This window comes from Thunnus albacares, chromosome 14 (assembly GCF_914725855.1).
Source record: "Thunnus albacares chromosome 14, fThuAlb1.1, whole genome shotgun sequence".
Lineage (NCBI taxonomy): Eukaryota > Metazoa > Chordata > Actinopteri > Scombriformes > Scombridae > Thunnus > Thunnus albacares.
Window position 1 is genome coordinate 20,927,107 of NC_058119.1, and position 16,809 is coordinate 20,943,915.

Consider the following 16,809-nt stretch of genomic DNA (forward strand, 5'->3'; position numbering starts at 1 on the left):
GACAAATTGTGACCACACATGCCACACGCGCACACACACACACAACCCATTACAAACCTGCCACAGTCACAGCTGCCAGTACACTGATGAAGGCCCACCTGTCGTGTTACCCCCTCTCACCACACCCCCACCCCCACCCCCCACACACACACGTTACACACGGACACCATTTGAGCAAGGTGGTCTGTGAGCATCACTCCAGCGGCCATATGCAAACCTCCCTGAACAATTAATGGGGAGATGTGTGCCCTTTGGCCTCATGGGTAATTTGTACGACTTGACTGGTGCGGCACAGCAGGCTGGTGTCATTTTGGTGCCACATGTGTAGCTGTGTGGCAGTGACAACTTGACAACTGATGGCAAGGGAGAGAGTTAGAGAGAGAGAGGGAGAGATGGAAGAAATGTGAGGTGAGCGATTTAAAAAAGCAAGACTGAGGAGAAACGGGAGGTCATGCCACCTAAGAAAGAAAAACGAGTTGTGTACTCTTTAAAGGATAAAAATGAGTTTCTTGCCAAAAACAGAAAGGGATGGATGTGAGAATGAAGTAAATGAAGACGGAGACTCAGGGGGCAAGGCCAGTTAGGCCACTAATGAGTGTTGCACTGGAGGCAGTTGGGATGGGAGGGGGGGAGTAGTGTTGGCGACGGCGGCAGCAGCGGTCGGCCTGTCTTTAACTAGACTGGTGTATTGATTAAACCCTTGATTTGGCCCCCGTCGCCGAACTCCACGCCAGCACTGTGCCAACCTAGCCCAGAGGGTAACGTGGAAGAGGTATGTGTGTGTGAGTTTGTGTGTGTGTATGTGTGTGAGTGTGTGTGGTGAGGGGGGCTGCTAGATGAGGCGCCAGCTGCTGAGTGCCTCCACCCGCCCTCCTCCGAGACTCCCCCACCCCACCCCTCTCCACGCATACCCCTCACACACACACACCCCACACGCTCACCCTCCCCTCCGCTATCTATCATCTCAATATGGTGCGGGCAGCCAGTTTGTGTTGTGCTAATTTCCTCCAATAAATCAGTAATTATTGCTGTGCCGTCCCTGCTGTCTCCCCCTCCTCTCTCTCCCCCGCCCTCTCTCTCCTTCTCTCTCTCTCTCTCTCTCTCTCCCTCTTCCACTCACCCTCTCCTCTGCTCTCTCTCTCTCTCTCTCTCTCTCTCTCTCTCTCTCCCTCCCTCCCTCCTCCCGCAGCTGTTTTTCCATTTGTCCAGAGAGCGGGTGTTCTCAGAGGAGCGCACGCGCTTCTACGGTGCCGAGATCGTCTCGGCTCTCGACTACCTGCATTCAGCCAAGATTGTGTACCGGGACCTCAAGGTAAACAGAAACAGAGAGGGGAGGCTGGTTGGAGGGCATGGATGAGAGTGATTAGAAAACTTTTTTTTTTTTTTAGCCCCCCCACCTTTTGTGTTTCCACAGTTTTTAAAATATTTTTTTTTCATCCATTCTCCGAGGAGACAAGTGGCTCAGGATGTGTGGTAATTAAAGAGAGGGACAGGAACAAGCTCACACAGACATAAAACAGTAGAAGAAGAGTAGTGCGGGAGGCAGTGGCAGGCAGGGGAGAGGGGGAGGGGGGGTGCTGATGCCACAGAGGTAGGAGAGGTAGATGGCTCTGTCTGAGCGTCTGCCTGGCAGCCTTGGCCCCAGCCCTGCTCACAGCAGCCAAGAAAACTGAAAGGAGAAAAAGCAGACAGAGAGCGAGAAAAACACTTCAGCCATTAAAATTAAAAGGTTGAGTGGCTCCACTATATGCCTGAAGTTTATTTCCCTCCTCTGCTTAGAGTTTGTGTGTCTGAGAGTGTGTCCTGTCACTACGTGGGGTAATACAGCCTGGTTTCCTTATCACTCTACCTCTGTTCTCCTAATCAGTGGCAAAACCTTGACTCCACAGTACACAATCAGTATTTTAGTCAGTTAACAAAGTAGTCAAGTATTGTGTTGATTCTCAGTCACAAATTGTAAGAATTAAATATTATTCAGCACCTCTGACAAAAGGCTCTTGTGATTAATTCAGGCCAGTTCCCATCTTTATGTAACTGCATTCTCAGCATTACAGTTTTCTCTTTTATTTCACCAGATTATTGAGATTCAGATGGTGAAAGCCGCATTGTATGAATTGCTGTGTATTTTTTATCCTCCAGTTGGAGAACCTGATGCTGGATAAAGATGGCCATATCAAGATCACTGATTTTGGCCTCTGCAAAGAGGGCATCACAGACGCTGCTACCATGAAGACCTTCTGTGGCACGCCAGAGTACCTCGCACCTGAGGTAACATTTCTGTTTTCTTTTTGTCTTTTGTCTTATTTCTTTCATTTCTACTTTTTTTTTCTCTGTTTTTCCTGCCATGAACCTCTGCACCCTCATTCTTTTCTTATTCTTTGTCTTCATCTTCCACAATATTGTAAAATAATTTACAGTAACTGTTTTTCTACCTCATTTTCACACCTTCAGTCTTTTTCCTTTGATCTCCACACTATGTAGCCCAAATATGCAGTAAGTTACAGCTGCAACAATAGAATAACCTTTAATTCTTAATACAGTATAGTTCCATACATCAGGTAAATATAGCACTATGTATCTTCAGTTTAGTAAGTTATAAAGCATTAGACAATCACCTAAATATTAGTCAATCAAAAAAACAAAAATGATGTGAAATAGTACAACAATAACATGAACCTGCATAGATGTGTTGCGTATATGGCATTCAGCTCTACTTATATAATCGACAAAATCCCCAACAGAATGCAGACTCTTTTATAAATTGCATTCATCAATTGAATTGAATCTCAGGGACTGTATGTTAAGTTCTGTAAATGAGCAGATTGACTAAGGCTTTGTAGTACATAAAAGCATCTGTGGGATCCACAGGCGGCCTATCCATTAGGCAGCATTTTTTGCACCGCTCAGGGTTCCACTAGGACAGCCCCTGTGAACTGTGGGACTCATGTTTCCCAATGCACAGCGCCTGTTTATCTAACAACAGCTCCGGCTGATTAGTTTAACAACTGGGATTATTAGTGATCTTTGATAAATGGGCATACTCTGGGTAGTTTGATGAAGGAGCTGCATTCAACGCTAGACAAACCACATTCAGTATACCCGTATCTTTGAATCATGAAGTGATGATCCAGGCACTCTCTCACAAGCCCGTGCCTTTAATATCTGCATTAAATTAATGCATGTACATTTTCATCTCCAGATTTCACAGGCGGACAGTGTGGTGAACAATAAATATGGGGCTTATGTGCATGAAGGTGGTGTTGGTTGAATTAGACAAACACATACACACAACTACATTCTTGTAATAGTTTTTTGCAGCCATCCGCTGTCCAGCCATCAGCGCTGCTTCACTCGAAGGCCAGTAGATCAACTGGCAAGAATGGTGCAGGACTGTGGGTGGTGGAGACAGAGCGATGGAGATGTGGAGATGAAGGCAGGAGGGGAGAGGCATAGTGTATATCCCACTTGAAAAAGTATGGAGGACAATTTGGCGCAGCATTTTGTGCTTTTTTTTAGAGTCCCTTCCTTTGCGTGCCAAAAGCTGATTGGAGGCTGTTGGTTATTTTTCACAGGATGTGCGTCTGTGTGCATTTATGTGTATGTGTGCGTGCGCGCGCGTGTGTGCTGTGTGTGTGATTGCAGTAGAAAGTGCGGGCTAAAGCGAGGCAGATGGCGGCAGATGGGCGAGGTTGGAGGAAGGTGCTCGGAAAAAACCTGGAAATCTACACCACCGCCGCCGCCACTCGCCCGCCCGCACGCTCTGCTCGCCCGTCCGCGTGTAAAAATAACACAGTTTGCTCGGAGCCAAGTTACAGAGATGCAAAGTAGCCGGGATTAAAAAGAGAAAGGGGGGGTGGGGTGGGGGTTGAAGACAGAGGAAGATGAGAAGGGAGAGAAAATATTTCAGGGTTACAGGAGTGAAATTCAGACAGTTCCTGTGTTTGCCGTCAGTGAAAAGGGCAGATAAGAAGTGAATAAAGAGGGTTTGTGTCTGCTCTGTGCCTGAAGGAACGCGTACATAGATGCTTCAGCAACACAACGCTGTAAAGTGAATAATTCTTCAGCTGAACCTGTAAAGAATAAGATTGAGGTGTTACTGTTTGTGTCAAGGATAGTCAAAAATAAAAAAAGATTAACATGAGATTAATGAACAATAAGCAGTGTAGGTCCTTGTGAAGGGATGGAGCAGGATCAGAGAACACATGGGGAGTGTTATTTTTTGTGTTTGACACATTTCCTTGTGGCTATTTTTTTGTTAAAAGTGTTGACGGGGATAGATTTGGGCTTTTTCCATTTATTTGTATGTGTTTGCTTTTATTTTGTTTGAATGTTGTATATGTTGGGCATTGTGATTTTTTTTTTTTTTTACTGTAACTGTAAATATTTCACAAACATAGCGGCACAGTCAGCCATTAGTAAAACACTGCAAAAATATCAGCATAAATCAAATTCCAAAATGATGACACTGGAGATAGAAGGTCTCTGCTTGACACCAACAATATGTGAATGTATGTTCACTGTGCCCAGTGTGTTAGATGTGTGTGTTTGTGTTCCCTGTAGCCTGCTGGGTATCTGGGCTGATACAGCCACAGGCTGTGTGTGCCCGTCCCATCTAGTCCTGTCCAGGCTGCCAAAGCCCCCGTCCTGTGAGCAGCATCGAGCTGCCACATGGCTGCCCCAACAGGGACCAGGACAGGACAAGACCTTATCCCTCATGGCTGCTTTTAATTTGAGCTCTTCTCTTCTCTTCTCTTCTCTTCTCTTCTCTTCTCTTCTCTTCTCTTCTCTTCTCTTCTCTTCTCTTCTCTTCTCTTCTCTTCTCTTCTCTTCTCTTCTCTTCTCTCCTCTTCCCTCCTGCTGATTTTCATTTGTTACTTCTTCTGTCTTGTCCTATTTATTTGTCCTGTCTTTTTTATAAAATATACACACACACATACACACACTCCCATGCGTCCATGCCTAAGGCTGTGGGGCAGCATTCTGGCTCTGTGTGGATTAATCTGCTCCCTGCCTGCAACCGAGCTGCCACCACTTTCTTCTGTCCCAGGACACACACACACGCTTGCATGCGCATACATATACATATCCAACTGGACAGCTTGCATTTGTATACATTTCTGTACCTTTTTTGTACAAAGACTCGGCACACAGCGCACACAGCCGTGTAGATCAGCATCGAAAACAGCCTTGTAAGCTCCTCTGAATTTCATAAACTGCACACAGTGTGTGTGTGTGTGTGTGTGTTCGTGTGTCCCTCCTCTAGCTGCAGGGACTGAAACAACACCAAACATCTCCTAGTTTGCTGCACTCTCAAAACTTTATGAATTTGATGAGGACGGATAAATATTCCATCTGCTGTGTGTGTGTGTGTGTGTGTGTGTGTGTGTGTGTGTGTGTGTGTGTGTGTGTGTTTGTGTGTGTGTGTCTCTGACAGTCTCCCAGCAGTCTAAGCCAGTGTTATCCCTCCAGCCGTACCAATCAATAGTATATCTGGAGCTGGCGGCAGACTTCGTTCCCCCAGCTCTTCTCTGCAGATGCCAACAGGGTGACCAGCTTAATGCACACACACACACACACACACACACACACACACACATTCCCACATAAAATAGCACTCATAACTCTCTTATTCATTTCCACGAACATGTTGACTTGCAGGCACTGCAGCAGCCGCCTGCATCATTAGCAGTTTAGTGTCGAGTGTGTGAGTTCAGTCAGTTAATGACGAGCTTTCTGACATATTGAGCTGTTGTGGAAACTCGCAGGCAGCTGTTTGGCGATTCTTCTCACCTGGGCTCAGTGCATTACATTTAACATGATTTACAATTGTGGGTGTACAACAGAACCTCATCTGAACCCTCATCTGGCATTTTATTATCATTTTCTGCCAAGTAAAATGATCTCTCTACCTTAAGAACCCCTCATCTTTGTGTGTTGACTGTTAGGTATATTATAGCAAGTCTCCCACAGAATTGACAGCTGAAAGATTCAGGGTCCCTCATCTACAGTATAAAGATAACATGAAATACTTTTTAAAATTATTATTAATGGTTTGATGACTCTTTGCTGACAATATTACTTACATTATATCAGATTGATTCATTAGAAGTTATATCCCACAGATTCATTTTTAAATTTCATACTCATTGATATCCATCACTATAAAAGTGGCAGTTTAAAAGTGATCGACTTAAAAGTTTTATAACCTCAAACCAACTCCTTCTCATCTTTTGACACAACTATTGAAATGTTCATGTGCCTGAAATCTGGAACATCGGAGCACAAGTACTAAAATATTAGATTGTATTTCAGAAAACAGTACATTTTTCATTACATTTGAGTGTTTTTGTGTTTTCTGGTGATGTATTTTCAGTCTGCAGTTTGGATAAAAACAAGTCTCTATTCAACCAAAGCCTTGTATATACTTCTGCTGTTACTAATGGCAGATATTACTTCTGTGTACAGTATATTTTCAAATCTATTGATATTTTAACACTCGCTATATATATTTATGTGATTTTATAATGGTTGTGTCAAAAACATTTTGTGTATGTATGTTTGTGTATTTGTGTCTGTTATCTTGTGCTCATGTCCACCCTGCCTGGTCCATTATTAACAGTGAGAAGATGTTATTATTATTGGCGAGATGTACAACATATGCTGTTCTGGCTGCTCTCCAGCCCTGCCTGTTTGTCTGTCAGTCACACACACACACACACACAGACATACACACAACACACACGCATGCACACATCTACACTCATCATGGTGTTACATGTTAATAAGCTTATTATGTTAATGTGGGCCTCAACAGCACCTGAAATACCTCTCTTCTTGCGTCTGCCTCCCTCCTCCTCCTGCCTTCCTCACTCTTCCAGAGGTGAGCAAACACGCACCTGAAAGGATGAAAGAGAAGGAACAAGTGACATGATTAGAGGATGGAGAAGGCAGGATAAGACCGGATGGAGAGGACAGCACAAGGAGAGCAGGCAGGGAATAGAAATAGGAAGGCAGCCCAGGTATAAGACTTTGATACAGGAGGGTCGTCTTTCTCCTCCACAAACGCACACGTCTCACAGTACAGTACCTGTGTTCGCCAGCTTGGAGGCTGGACTGTGGAGGGCTGTTCCTGCCTTTTCCGTCCAGGGACGTTCCTGTCTGTTCCTGCCAGGAAAGGATCAGTGTGCCAAAGAGAGCTGGCAGGGACCAGAGGGGGCATCTGGTGGGCCACGCCAGCACACTGACTCCCTTACTGTAACAGTGGCCTCTGAAGACCTGCCATCCCATGATGTTTGCCTCTGTTTGTGTGCGTATGTGTGTGTGTGTGTGCATTGAAAGAGGAGACTCCAATCTACACCTCAGTCCTTGTTATCTCTGCATCCACTTCTATTCATTTCAGCTTTTACTGTTTCTTTTATTTATGCCTTGAGCAAAATGGCATATTGACTCTCCTTTGCCGTATTTCCTTGCTCATCTGTCTGTGTCTTAACTGAATACCTTGGGCAGTCTGTAATGTCTAATAAAATAAATGCAGAAATGCAGAATAAAAGCAGATGTCCAATAAAACAAATGGCCCCCTTAAAAAAGAAGCAGAAATTAAAGAAACTCTAAGTGTCTGTCTCTGTATCCTCCTCAGGTCCTGGAGGACAACGACTACGGCCGGGCGGTAGACTGGTGGGGTCTGGGGGTGGTGACGTACGAGATGATGTGTGGCCGACTGCCCTTCTACAACCAGGACCACGAGAAGCTGTTTGAACTCATCCTCATGGAGGACATCAAGTTCCCGCGCACTCTGTCTGCCGACGCCAAGTCCCTTCTGTCCGGCCTGCTCATTAAAGACCCCAACAAACGGTGTGTGTCAAGGGTTAATGTGGGTAATTGTGCGTGTGTCTCACGCAGATACACACAGAGAGTTTTTGTCCCTTACATTTAAAATCACTTTGGACACACAGAGGGATTAATTTTAGTAATTTTGTCAAATGTCCTTGAAAAATGGGGAAGCAAATTAAAAAAAAAAAAAAAACTGAATAAAAATGAAAAATGTTAGATACACTGTCTTGCTTCCTTCTGGTATATTTATTTTCATCTGGGATATGAACAAACATCACAACTGTTACATATATTAAACATATACACACAGAGTTTCAAATGTTTTTATGGTATGAGGAAAAAATGCCTTCTTTACAATGTGTTTCTTTTGGTGTTTCATTCACCAATTTACCTAATATTTGTGGCCCTCTGATTGGATAGTTTATCCAGCATCTATTTATATGAACGAAACTGTTGTGATACTTGAAAATATACTCGATGAAGATGGAAACATCTACGTTTGATCACTTTCTGTTTATCTTATTGGTTCAAATCAAATGTTGCTTCTTCTGTTCTCAATATTGTTTTATAATAATTAACATTCCTCACTCTTCTCTTCTAGGCTTGGTGGAGGACCAGATGATGCAAAAGAAATTATGAGACACAGTTTCTTCTCTGGAATTGACTGGCAGGATGTCTATGATAAAAAGGTGTGGAGCAGCATGACGGTTCAGTCATATGTTTGCACTCTGTGCCGTGCCAATATCTCAACATAAAGATCTGTAGTTAAGTTATTTAACTTCCTGCATTTTCATAAGTTAAAACTTTGTGAATTTTAATTTTTATGATGAATTGTAATTATACAGAGGATCAGGGTTAACTCATGTAACTGTGCATATATCACACATGAACACACATGATGAGTGCATCAGAACAGACAGGCAGACGTATAAAGCGCAGGGCATTATGGAGAGGTGTGACGTTGTATCCTGAAGGTCTCGCAGTTTCATGTGCATGTGTTTGCTCATATAACACCACCAAGTGTGACTCAAGTCCTGTGTGACAACACCTATAGCATGTTACACAGGTACTGAGCTTCCTTTCTACACTTTGCTCTCTCCTCTCCTTTCTGGATGTGTCTGCCTCTTTTCTTCACATCCTCTCCTCCTGTTCATGTTTGACAATCTATATCTGTTCTGTAATCTAGTCTGCTGATGACAAAGGCTGCATTTACACTGCATGTCTTGATGCCCAGTTCCGATTTTCCTGCCTATATCTGATTTTTCTGACCGCCTGTTTACATCTACTTTTACAAGTGACCGATATCCAATACCTGTGTTCACACTTGCTTAACACTTGAAACAACCCACATGCATAAATGAGGGTTTGGTTACTGAAACAGAAGTAAAAAATTTGTTTTTGTTTTTTCCAGTGGACAGTAGTTGTGACAGCTGTGCGTCATATGTCATTAAAATGCGAAAAAGTATGAGATGGTTGCATTGTCAATGACATGTGAATCGAAATGACAGGGAATATCCGATCTGTCCATTTAGATGATATCGTATTGGCAGATATCCGATTACTATCAGATTTATTTCCACATATGATTGAGGCCCGAAACGGATCTGAGAATATCCGATTCTATGTGCTTTTTTTTCCTGTTTACACGTTCATAATACATATCCGATCTGTGCCACATGTGAGTTAAAAAAATCAGAATTGGGTCACTTGTACCAGGCAGGTACCAGGTAAATGCGGCCAAAAGCACAGACAAGTGGTTCTGAATCTGAGGAGGAGGCTAGCAGTAGAGATTTAAGTATTTTTAAGATGAAAGCTACTTTGATAACGAGTTAAGGCGCAGACCCTGCTGTCTCTGAGCCTTTGCACCCACTACTACAATTTCTGATCAACTGCAGGAAGTTTTGTGAAGTTTGATTTCATTTAAGCAGCTGCTATGTGGTTTAAAACAGTTTGCCGTCGCCCGTGTTGTTGTAAAATCTAATCCTCCCTTTCTGTGTGTCCTCCTCACCTCTTTGTCCCAGCTGGTTCCTCCGTTTAAGCCTCAGGTGACGTCTGAGACAGACACCAGATACTTTGACGAGGAGTTCACAGCCCAGACCATCACAATAACTCCACCAGAGAAATGTGAGTCTCTTCTATAACTGTCTCTCACACTCACACATGTATGCACAAACATATGCCCGCATTAAAACTTGATAAAATCTCACTTTCATTTTTGTTTATGCAGATATTCTCAGGGGAGAGAAGTGTAGAAATAAGCAGAGTGACAGAAAACATTAATTCACTGGTTTGGAGTGTGTGTGTGTGTGTGTTTATCAACCTCATATAAGTTATGTTATATATTACTGTTAAAAAAGCAAACCAGCACCTGACATCCCAAAAAAATCAGTTTTACACTTGAATTAATTTCTCTAAATGACCATGATGTTAATAAAATTGCTGATAGTGATCAAATTCAGCTTTTTTACTCACATTTTTTACTGTAACAATCACAGTTTTACACAATTTCTTAGTAACAAGTTATATTTTGTTTGTGTGTGTATGTGCGCTGCCATTTCTTTCTTGAGGTGAGACATTTCCTCTTGAATTAACTGGGGGAACAAACACTCAAAAGTGCCATTTTCTGTTTATTCAAGTGTCTCTGTAATAGTCCTCGGGCCACATGCATTTCTTCACAGGCTTTTGAAATAAAGATACAGGTTTCAGAATCCTTCGGCACTGAATTATGCATGAGTTGAACCGATGTGCTTCTCTGCACTAATGTGAGGTTCCACTTGTTTTGTAGGTCACACATCAGTTAGTTAACGGGAGATTGGCACATCAAAGACACACTTGTTAATGGAAGCATGTTCAGTTTAAATCTACAGGACAAAAACGTATCGCGAACACGACACTTTGTAATGTTTAATCATACAGAAATTTTAAAACCTGGCAGCTTATAGATTGCATGTTTTGATTTTATGTATTTATATTACCTGAAAAAAGTGACATTTAATGTTAAAAGCAGGGATGAATCCAGTCATTAATTATCTGAGAATCCACTTTTCTCTCTTCTTAGTTGACGAGGACGGGATGGACTGTCTGGACAACGAGAGAAGACCGCACTTCCCACAGTTCTCCTACTCTGCCAGTGGGCGGGAATGAACTGTCCATCATGTTGACGTCATCACAGCTGGTCTCTGAGGTCATCAGTGTGGGAAAAAAAGACCCACAGCTTTGGACCAACCCAGAACAACCCTGACTTGAAGGATTTTGCCCATCTTCTCCTCCTCTCTTTTTCACCTCTCCAATGTTACTCTCTTGTATTTTTTTTTTTTTTTTTTTTTTACATTTTTGTGAATCCCTTTTTAGAGAGATGCTTTCTCACAGGTACAAACTTCCAAGCAAAATTACCCTCTAATCCTGCACTGCAACTCTAGGTGATCTGAACTGTGATGGGATCAGTTACTGTGTAATGTCCCTTTAATGAAAGGAGCATCACCGATGGCCTGCTGTGCTTTGAGGGTCCCGTCAAACCCACGTCTAAAAAAAAACAAACAAACAAACTAACCAGACACTTCTGATCAAGATAGACAACAGTTGATGCATTTTTAAAGAGACGTTTTGTCGCTTCTTATCTGTACGATGGAGATACAGCATTTTAAGTCATTTAAATCCAAACTGCCATAACTGGTTGTATCTCAGGCTTTTGCAAACAGACAGATACTCAGACTCACACAGTCACTCGGGTCTGATTTCAAATCCTCACATTGATAATTCTGGGATTGACTGAGGCTGCCTGACGTTAAGAACGCAGTCGTCAACAGTGAGCAGAATCCCACGCACCTCATGTTGTAGACAGACTCGAGCAGGATTTGACTCAGGTTTTGCTCAGTGCAATTCATTATTGTTGTTGCTGCTATTTCAACTACTACCACTCCTACTACAGGTACTACCACTCCTACTATAACTATACTACTACTGCTACTACTAAAACCCGGTGCTACACTATTAGCTTAATGCTGCAGGTCATTACACAGGCGCCAGCAACACATCGTCTATGCTTGTACAGCTGCAGAACAGGTGTCGCTACTGCTCCTAATGTACAGCTATTACACATCAACTCAGTAGATTAAGAAGATAAAAGGATGTCATGTTTGTGTGTGTGTGTGTGTGTGTGTGTGTGTGTGTGTGTGTGTGTGTGTGAGAGAGAGCAAGTGCAAGGTACTATTATGGGTTTGTGTTTAAGAACGCACCTCAAAGCACAGCAGTTCAGAGGGCTGAAGCTCCCAAACCCTGAGCTTTACTACGTTACCCATAATGCAGTGCAAGGTGGTTGATTTATCTGTCAACGCAGAGGTGAAAATGAGAGGAAAACGGTTGACTTGAATGTTCTCCCCAGAGGTTTTTTTTTTTTTTTTTTTTTTTTTTTTAAATGTTAAGTCCCTCGTGAGTTTTAAATCTCTACTGTCCCAAAAGGGAAAAAACAAAAACGAAACGGTACTTTGTGTCGATGATGGAAAGCTTTACTGTGACATATTGTTATCATGGCTTTGGGAACCACACGGCTGTACCTCTCTGTCTTTGTGCAGGAAAGTGAAACTGCAGCAGGAACAGATTCACCGCAGAGTGAAAAAGAGAAATCCGGGAAGGCAGGGTTGGGCATTGGCTGAGATGAGATGAGAGAGAGAGTACAGGTGAAAAGCTCCAAGAATGATACGATATGAAATATTTATGATAAGTTATGATGTATTGATGAGCGAGATAGCAGCTGTTTTCCTGTGAGTTTCTTATGAAGGATGTTTAAAAAAGACATTATGGTCTGTGTGGAGGTATGCATCAACAGTTATGGGTTTACACCAATCACAGCAATGGCTATAATATATATATGTTCTATTTATTGTTCTACTCATCGGTTTTATATTTAACTTTTTCTATTGTTATTACATTATTATAGAAAAAAATATTGTTATTTCTTAGGGCTGAGAGGAAAAAAAGGCACCTCAAGAAACAAAAATGGCTGAAGAATGTAGGAGGGAAAGCAGATAGCCTTCCTGCTCCATTGTTTATTTAAATGACATTTTTTGTGTTGTTTTGTGACCAAAATGTGACAGCGGAGAAGTGACAGGACACACTGAAGACAGATGATAGTTTACTGTGAACTTATTGAGGGGAAAAAAAAAAGTTTGGGATGGGGATAGAGAGCCAGGAATCTATTTCTCTAATTCAGTTTCTTTCCCAAACGTAATCCAAATCAAGACTCGTCTTACCTGATTGGATATTGACACAAATGTTCCCCATATTTGATCTTACCACAGGTGTGTGTTGGTGAAGGCTGAGGCAGAGTTCAGAAAGAAAGGCGAAGTGGAAGTTGAGCAGAAAGAGAACAAGTGCAGCACAGAAGTCTGAATGTAAAACGGTAAGGATGGAAAAAGACTCAATACTGAACTGTAATTGCTACTGTAAGTGTGTCGAGAGCAGAGTAGTGGAAAAAAGTCGAAAGAGTGGTACAATAGTGTTTGGATATGAAATGTGATATGTAGGGAAGGGAGTGTAATAAGGTCTGTCTGTGTTTTCCTGTTAGTTATTAGGATTTTAGATGAGAAAGAGCATTTCCCCCAATTTTACCTTTTATTTAAAGAGTGGAGATGATGAGAGTTGGGTCCCGACCACTGCACCATCCCCGCATGTCTCTCTGTCTTTACCGTGTGCTGTCATTTCTCCAGTCTGGACTTTTGTTTGTGGTTGTTGAGTCGTCATGTCTTCCAGTCTGACCAACAAGATTTCAAATCCCCTCGATTTTTCTCGGTCTTCAAACGCCGGGTAAGCCTTACGGTTTAGCTCTAAATAAGTCAAAAACTTTGACATCCAGCACTTCAGAACCAATTCGCCAGTTGTGAGGACATATATTTTTAAAAATATGCTCAAGTGTATCTAAAAAAAAAAACCAAACATTTGTGTTCACGTGCATTTTTTATTGAGGAAGACGTCACCTTCAGTATCTGGATGACACAGATTCAAGTGAGAGCACCAGGGGATGTGCTCTTATTAGGTATAGACAAATGTACTCCATCTATTTATTTGAATGTTTTTATTATTATCATCGATGGATAACTTGAATTTCTTTTCTAATTAATTTATTTGATGTCATTTTGTTTTGGAGTTTAGTTGTAAGGGGGTGTAGTTGTGTTTCATTCTGCAGTTTAAGTCTTCAGAGACTTTGTTCTAAAAATAAATGCCTCCTCTTTTTTTTTTTTCTTTACAGATATCTCTTACACGACACATTACCTGTTTTTCCGCTGCTCTTAAGTCCATATGCTTTACTCTTGCACATCCATTTAATTGCTAATAGCTAGCAAAGGCGCTTTATGGCAGAAAGTATAAAAGGATGGCGCTGGCCTGCATGCTGTAGTCCTCCTCTGTCCGCACTACCAGTCCTGAGTCAAAGTGGCACTTAGAAGTCTTATGAAAAATACTTTTCTGTGATCGATTGAGCCTGTCTGGCACAGCTGAGGCAGCCGAATAGTTCAAAATGAGTACAAATCCCACCCAGCTGGCACTCTCGACAGGCTCAAGCAAACGCTCCCAAGTATTTGGAAGGATTTCAGCTTTGATTTGACCCAGGTCTGCGAGCGACTGAGGAGTTATAGCTGTATGTGCACGCTTAACGCCAAAACCATTAGAAACCAGAGTTCATAAAATACCGCTTTGTTGCTTTGGCCACAGCACTTTCACATCCACCACTTTTTATATGATTCAGAGGAATCTGATTCAGCCCTGCTTTAAAGGAAGATTTTTAGCTTTTTTATGTTTTTAAGAAAATGAGGATTTGAAAGCACATCTCCCCTCCACATACGACCGATATCTTTGATGTTGCTCTGATGTCTAGAGTTGGCAAAACCTGGGTGATCGTGTCCCTCATGCCAGAGATGTCCTAGCTGGGGCAAAAACAGACAAGTCAGTGCAGTCAATCAGTGGGAATTTTCAGTAAATTGGTCAGTCTTTATAAACTAAAGTGTTTGGGAAAAATCCACTGAGCGATCATCGCATCTTCACTGACTCCTCCTCCTCATCTGTTTTAAAAAGTTTTCCCTCTGGTGAGCCCTCTAACTCTCCTTGTTCAATCTTCTACTGATTCAAGTTCATTTACTGGCAGCAACAAAGCCAGAGGCTGATTCTAAGGGTCAGAGATCATAAAAAAAAAAAACACAAGAAAAAAGAAATATTTTCCTCCTACTTCTGTAAGTGGAGAATGTGGAGCTTAGTAATCCTCTTCATCAATGTGAGTTTTCCCTTAATAACTATGAATCAGTTGTGGGCACATGTAATTTAACTTTGTCTCAGCTGTTATCACCAAACAGAGGTTTTTCAACTGGATGCTGAAATTCAGTTTCAGCCTCCGCACAGCTTTACTGGTGCCCCCGACTGGTGTGAATCTACAGTATGTGAGATATCTGACGCTGCACTGACAGTGTTCACTCTTAAGCTGCTGCTGTTTGTACTGTACATCTATCACACAACAGATCTGACTCCAATAGTATTTGAATAATATGTAAAATCCTTTCAAAGACTTCAGCTGCTCCGTATTGATCTTGCACGTTGTTAATGAACCGACGGTGGCAGCCAAAAAAAATCACAAACCATGCTCCGCCTGGCGTTTAATGCAGATAATAAGTAAACGGCTCAAGTGTTTGGAAGGATTTCTGATAGTATTTGACCTCATGTCCGCGACAGAATCCCTCCCCTCTCTTCTCTCTCTGGTACTAGTCTACTATCATCTTGATTATTAACATGAACAAGCATGAAATGCATTTATTTATAAACAGCAAACAAAAAATGGCAAACATGTACAAATATTACAAAGTGTAACTGAGTTTTAATTTCATGTCCATGTCCATCTACTGTAGCTTTACAGCTGTGTGAGACATTTCTGAGTGGGCCACGTTTCCCTGAAGCACTGTAATACTGAAGTCAGCTCTGCTCCGTGACATGTCAGCGGAGCAGAGCCGATGTCGACTCTGAGACAGTGTCAGGAAACCCAGCAGATCCAGAAAGATTCAGAGAAAAGCAGATCAAACAGCCTTTTTCTGTCCCTCATGCTGTCAGGATGCTGGCCAGTGAGGCCACGAGGATGTGAAAACAACAGATTACCATCAACATGAAGCTGTTTTTTACACTGTACATCCTTAGTATTTTTACACATAAAATGTATATGATAGGGATGCACATTATTTTCCTTCTTACAGACAGCTTCAATAAAGCACTATGTCAATCTGCTGTGATGGTGTGGGCTTTTTGTTTGCTTTGTTGCTAAAAAAAAAAAAGTATGTACTGCCTTTCAGTTTGATTAAAATGAGAAAATTAAGAATAAAAATGAAACATTATGTACAAAGAAAACACGTGAAACAAATATACTGTATTAGTTATAAGATTTATCAAAAGAAAATCTAGACACCTGTATTTAACTAATAATTTAGGCCATTCCAAAAGCTCATTGGTGTAACAGTGCAAAGAAATCTCAAAAAATGTTTTATTTAAAAACATTAAACATCATCCTAGTGCCTCTAACTGTTCTATATACTGCAGTAACAGTCTGTTGCAAAATAGAAAATAGAAACCTGATTTTCAGTTCTGATAACAAAAAATGTTGTAAACATTTTAGTTATAAAGTTTTTCGAGTGTATACACTGCACCTTAATATATAATGAAAACACACATACTGTACATGTATCAGTCTTCCTGCACGTCACCCATTTAAACAAGATAAGTAACAGTTTATGTTCTGGTTAACAGGAGATTTCTGACACTGGAAATATCCAAACAGAAGAGCAGAGCAGTGGTGATGACGAGGAAGAGGAGACAGGCAGGACAGACTCATGTGGACAGAGTGTTGACTCGTCTTGTGTTGGGGAGCTAGGAAGACACACACACACACACACACGATATTCAATAAAAACCTGCATCAAGGCATCTACCGTCAACATGTTTCAGCAAATCCAA

The 16,809-nt window shown here is 41.8% G+C and overlaps 2 protein-coding genes across 11 annotated transcripts in view; one reads left to right on the forward strand and one right to left on the reverse strand.

Annotated features, from left to right (window-relative positions):
- Nucleotides 1-16,086, forward strand: part of akt3a (v-akt murine thymoma viral oncogene homolog 3a) — a 55,526-nt gene extending 39,440 nt beyond the window's left edge. For 5 of the 10 annotated variants that reach the window (XM_044371935.1, XM_044371938.1, XM_044371937.1 and 2 more), the window contains 6 exons: nucleotides 1,190-1,312; nucleotides 2,140-2,268; nucleotides 7,637-7,851; nucleotides 8,432-8,519; nucleotides 9,852-9,954; nucleotides 10,889-16,086. In XM_044371935.1, coding sequence (XP_044227870.1) covers nucleotides 1,190-1,312; nucleotides 2,140-2,268; nucleotides 7,637-7,851; nucleotides 8,432-8,519; nucleotides 9,852-9,954; nucleotides 10,889-10,974 — 744 coding nt within the window. In that variant the 3' untranslated portion in view covers nucleotides 10,975-16,086. The remainder of the gene's footprint in view (nucleotides 1-1,189; nucleotides 1,313-2,139; nucleotides 2,269-7,636; nucleotides 7,852-8,431; nucleotides 8,520-9,851; nucleotides 9,955-10,888) is intronic. The other 5 variants (XR_006406990.1, XR_006406989.1, XR_006406991.1 and 2 more) reach the window with 5 other exon arrangements.
- sdccag8 (SHH signaling and ciliogenesis regulator sdccag8) overlaps nucleotides 14,029-16,809 on the reverse strand; it is a 48,608-nt gene continuing 45,827 nt past the window's right edge. Inside the window, exon 18 of the mRNA XM_044371931.1 lies at nucleotides 14,029-16,722. Coding sequence (XP_044227866.1) covers nucleotides 16,684-16,722 — 39 coding nt within the window. The 3' untranslated portion in view covers nucleotides 14,029-16,683. The remainder of the gene's footprint in view (nucleotides 16,723-16,809) is intronic.